This window comes from Microtus ochrogaster, chromosome 2 (genome assembly GCF_000317375.1).
Source record: "Microtus ochrogaster isolate Prairie Vole_2 chromosome 2, MicOch1.0, whole genome shotgun sequence".
NCBI classification, from domain to species: Eukaryota; Metazoa; Chordata; class Mammalia; order Rodentia; family Cricetidae; genus Microtus; species Microtus ochrogaster.
In genome coordinates, this window is record NC_022010.1 from 98,302,402 (window position 1) to 98,307,408 (window position 5,007).

At 48.6% G+C, this 5,007-nt stretch overlaps 1 protein-coding gene across 3 annotated transcripts in view; it reads left to right on the forward strand.

Moving 5' to 3' along the window:
* Eva1c (eva-1 homolog C) overlaps positions 1-5,007 on the forward strand; it is a 74,241-nt gene that overhangs the window by 66,053 nt on the left and 3,181 nt on the right. Inside the window, exon 7 of one of the 3 annotated variants that reach the window (XM_005345347.2) lies at positions 878-967. The exons of the other annotated variants lie outside the window; for them this stretch is intronic. Within the exon in view, the coding sequence (XP_005345404.1) occupies positions 878-967 (90 nt within the window). The remainder of the gene's footprint in view (positions 1-877; positions 968-5,007) is intronic. 3 annotated transcript variants of the gene reach the window in all.

The window sequence follows — 5,007 nt, forward strand, 5'->3', positions numbered from 1 at the left end:
ATCAAACAAACAATCCTCCCCTGCCTACCTCCACAACCCAAGGTTTGTGGTATCTCAGTCCACAGAGCAGACACTGTTCTATTCCTGGGTAAGATGAGACATTATTTACCCAGCCTCCTAGAGGCATGATGGGTGCCATTGCCTTTGGCATGGACTAGCACATTCTGTTCTGGAGAGGGGTACATGAGCTACTCCTGAAGTTGGAACCAACACTTTGAAATGCTTTGAATCCCTTTAATCGTTTGACATTTTCAAAGATGGACGAGATGCTCTTGTGACGGGGACAAAACACCAGAGAAAAACAACGCTTAATTTTGGCTCATGGTTTAGGAAAGAATGTGGTTCATCATGGCAGCAGGATAGTGAGACAGTCAAGAACCAGAGGACAATTGGAAGTGGGGTCAGGTTATAAACCTCAAAGCCCACCTCCACAAACCACTTCCTTCTGTGAGGATCCACCTTCTAAAGGTTCCACAGGCTTCCAAACAGCTCTTCCAGCTGAGGACCAAGCCTTCCAGCCCGTGAGCCCACAGGGACAGTTCGCATTTAGCCCTCCACCTCCGCACTCAGTGTTGAGTCTCCCACAGTTTAGTCAGAAGCCCAGCAGTGTGACATCTCTGACTTTTCACTCTTGAGGCAGGCCCAGGTGAGGGTCAACAGGGATTTAAGGACAGGTACACTCCATACTCTGACCAATGGTGAGGGTCAACAGGGCTTTTAGGACAGGTACACTCCATACTCTGACCAATGGTGAGGGCCAACAGGGCTTTTAGGACAGGTATACCCCGTACTCCTCTGACCAATGGTGAGGGCCAACAGGGCTTTTAGGACAGGTACACCCCGTACTCCTCCGACCAACGGCCTTTGCATGTTGCAGGTATAAAATTCGACCCAAGTGGATCGAGGGTTGTGCGGAAAGATGGTGTTATTGTCAGCAACTCTCTGGCTGCGTTTGCTTACATTCGAGGTAGGTGGATGAATGGGAGCTTATTGGGGTGCAGAAGGGTTTACTCGCTGCCTCATTGATGGATACTCTGAAAATGAGAGAAAAGCAGCTTTTAAGGTGTACCTTCAGTGTTGTGAAGCACAGGGCAGGGATGCAAATACAGCTGCAGCCATAAAACCAAGCAACCTGCAAGAATAAAACTGAGCTGCTGAGGGTTTGGTCTCCAAAGGAATTTCCCCCCTTGAAAAATAAAAATGCATTCCCCAGATCTAAGAATTAGGATTATTGAATTCTACTCACAGCTGCAAGAAAACCAAGGCAGACCACATAAGAAGCAAAACAGGTCTTGCCGTGGGATGACAGCCACCTCAGGAGGCTGGAGAATGACTGTGGTTGCCAAGGTTTCCTGCTAATCTCCCCAGGGCTGAGGGCTTGCTCCAGGCCTGGCCATGTGCAGTCCTCTCTGAGGAGGAATGTGCACTCCTTCCTCCCTTCCCGCATGACCTAGGACAGATTGTACCTTGGAATGTTGTCTGCAAGTTTCAGCGCTGGCTTCCTGCTCAAGGAAGGCGCCGTCATCCAGCCACACTATTTAATACAAGACCCAGGACTCCTCAAGTAAAAACAGGTGCATCCTGACACATGGTTCTGGAGGTCAAGTTCAAGGTCCAGTGGCTCCATCGGTTTCGGCTGTGGTGAGGGTGGGCGTCATGAGTGAGCACATTTGAACTAGAGGAGAGGGAGAGAAAGGAATAGAGCAGGGTCCTCCAGTCCCCTTGATGGTGCATGCCTAGTGACCTAAAGGCCTCCCATTGACCCCACCCCTTAAAAGTCCACAGCACCCCCCAAGACCACCATGGAAGCTAAACTCTAGGGGAACATTAATCAAAACTGTGTAGAGGCCAGAAACTCCAAGATCTCCCGTAAAAGCCCAGTATGAGGATGTGTGCATGTTGGTATGTAAGCCTGATGGAGCTGGTTTTACGTGGGCAGAGCTTCCTCCGAGGGGAATCAAGGCTTAGCGAAACATCTCAACACAGGAGCGAGAGAGCCTGGCCCCAGAACCCCGTGCCTGCATCATTTTCCCACTCGGCATTCCTCCCGTGAGCGTGCCTTACCCCGTGAGCACGCCTTATCCTGCATGGTTATTTGCCTTTTTTTCCCCTTACACTTCTCTCCTGTGTCCATTCTTTCTGCTCCTGATGACTGTCAAAGTCAAATGTGAACATCTGGCTTTTGGTGTAACATGAGGGCTGCTTGTTGGGGTTTCTGTCCTGCCCAGTTCCCCCAGCCAGTAAGCCCCAAAGAAATTACACAGAGGTCTCTATGAGTTATAAACTGATTGGCCCATTAGCTCAGGCTTCTTATTAGCTCTTGTAGCTTATATTAATCCATTATTCTAGTATATGTTAGCCACATGGCTCAGTACCTTTCTCAGTGGGGTAGTCACATCCTGTTTCTTGAGTGTTCTTGGCAGAACTTGGAGGACTGGGCTTCCCCCTTCCCAGAATTCTCCTGTTCTCATCACCCTGCCTCTACTTCCTGTCTGGTTGACCCGCCTATACTTCCTGCCTGGCCAATCAGTGTTTATTTACAACATATTTGATAGAATACAGACAATTCTCCCACACCATTTTGGAAGTATGTTTATAGTTTCAAAGTCCCTTCAAGTGGAGGATGATGATGAAGAGAAACAGAGATGCTGCTGGCTGAGGTGTAGCCATGCTGGGCTTTCTGCTTCTGGATGCCATCCTTTCTCAGGCACCACAACAAAACACTGTAGACTGGAGCTTAAGGAACAACTCCTATTTTCTGACAGTTCTGGAGGGAGGCTGGAAGGAAGCCCATGGTCGAGAGCCTCCTTCTGGCCTGTAGACAGCCACCTGCTGGCTGCGGCCGCCTGTGTGCATGTATGTTGTGTAATGGGGGTGGGAAGAGGAGCGTGTGAACTGAGGAGCGTGTGAATTTTTCTAAACCCACCAGTCCTATCAGATGAGGACCTGCTGGTGCATTCTGTTAACCTTAATTAGCTCCAGAAAGTTCTGTCTGCAAAGTCATACTAGGGGTTAGGGCATTAACATGCATTTGGGGAACATGATCAGTCCAGAGCAGCAACTCTGAGGGGTGGGGGCTCTGATCCTGAATTTTATGCTTAAAGGAGCTGAGGGTCAGAGGAGTTGAGCCATTTTCCAAGGGCACCATGGACAGCGGCTGTGTCCAGCTTCACGCTGGGTGAGGGGCAAGGCTGTCAGTCAGCTTCTACAAAGAACTTTGTCTTCAGGCTTTGGTACCTCTTACCCAGTGCGATGTAAATATCCCTGTCTCTGTCCTTTCGTGTGCTCATCCTGCTACACGTCTGGATGGTGTGTTTGCCTGTCTACTCTCCTTAAGGACAGACAGCTGTCATCTAGTTTATCTCTGTCGTATCTCCATGTCTAGACAGTTCTGGGGTGCACCAGGACACAGTGAGTAGCTAACAAATGGCTGAATAATAAATCCCAAGCTGATATTATGGCTGTCTTATACTTTCATCATCTAATAATTTACAACTTATTTTTAATAGATCTGAAAAGATGGCTCAGTGGTTAAGAGTATTTGCTGCTCTTGCAGAGGACCCAAGTTCAGTTCCCAACATCCATGTCAGGAGACTTACCACTGCCTGTAATTCTAGTTCAGGGAACCTGACACCACTCTTCGGCCTCTGTGGGTGTGCATTCACACAGACACACACACGTAAACTGTGTCTGTGGGTGCACGCATGCCATGGCACGAACATGAATGTCAGAGGACAATTTTGTGCAATTGGTTCTCTCCTACCACTGTCGGGGGATCAAATTCAGCTTATCAGACTTACGTGGCAAAAGCCTTTATCCAGAGCCATCTCATTAGCTTCTACAACCCAGAATAATGCTCCATCCTGTTAATGTGAAGACCGATGGGATGTTGTTTAATTTTCTTGAGAGATGTTTCATTACGTTCATCTCAGCAAGTCACAGCCAAGACAGGCGTGGGTCTGAAAAGGCTTGCTTCAGGGCTAGGGTCCAACAGCTGGGCACAGGCTCCTGTTTGATAGGACACATTGATAGTGAGGCCACTGGCGAGAGCAGCTGGGGAGCCAAGGGCTTGAGCAGGGAATATTCCTGTAAGCTGAGGGAAAGTCAGGCCACCAAGTAGCTTTGCCATGTTTATGCAGTGAAGTACAGGGACAAGCAGACGGGCAGCCAAAACCAAGGGCCTTGACCTGCACAGGGAAACTTGAGGTTGATGGAAGGGACACAAGAGTGTTTAAGGTCTCTGCTAAACCGTGCTCCCTCTGGCCATTGACGTGATCTGCAAGGGCATTTCCCATAGAAAGGGGAAGTATGTGTGTGTGAGTGTGTGGAGTGTGTGTGTATGTGTGAGTGTGTGATATGTGTTATCTATGTGTACTTGTGGCATGTTTGGTGTGTGTCTGTGATAGACGTGGTAAGTGTGATGGGTGGTGTGTGTGTGGTAGATATTTGGTGTACGGACATTTGTGTTTGTGGTGTGTGGTAGGGCAGGGTACTTGTATGCTGTATACTGTTTGTGTGAGCGTAGTAAGGCTGGTGGCACTTGTTTGTGATACAGGGGACTTCAGGTGGGGGATAGCAGTAGGTGCACATGTGTTTATGTATGTACGTGTGTGTGCACATGTGTTTATGTATGTACGTGTATGTTCTGAGGAATACAGTTCATTAGGTGCTTCAGCAGAAGCCACTGCACCCTGCATGAGGGACTTATTTAGTCTTTCTCTCAAAATAAATAAATGACCCCTCCCAGAACACCAAATTAGTGTCTTATTGGCATCTGGCTTTGGGTGTTTACTTCATCTGTGCCTACAGGCCTGCCTGTCATGACTCAATATTCAATCACTGTCCCACTGTTGGGGGTTGTGGTGTGTGTACATGTGTGTTCAGCCTCAGGCAAGCCGAATGAGAACTTTGGGGGTGTCTTTGGGATCTGGGAGCACAGCCAAGGCAACCATGTCGGTTCTCAGAACAGAATTCTAGGACATCGGAGGAGCTGTATGAAGGAGGAGA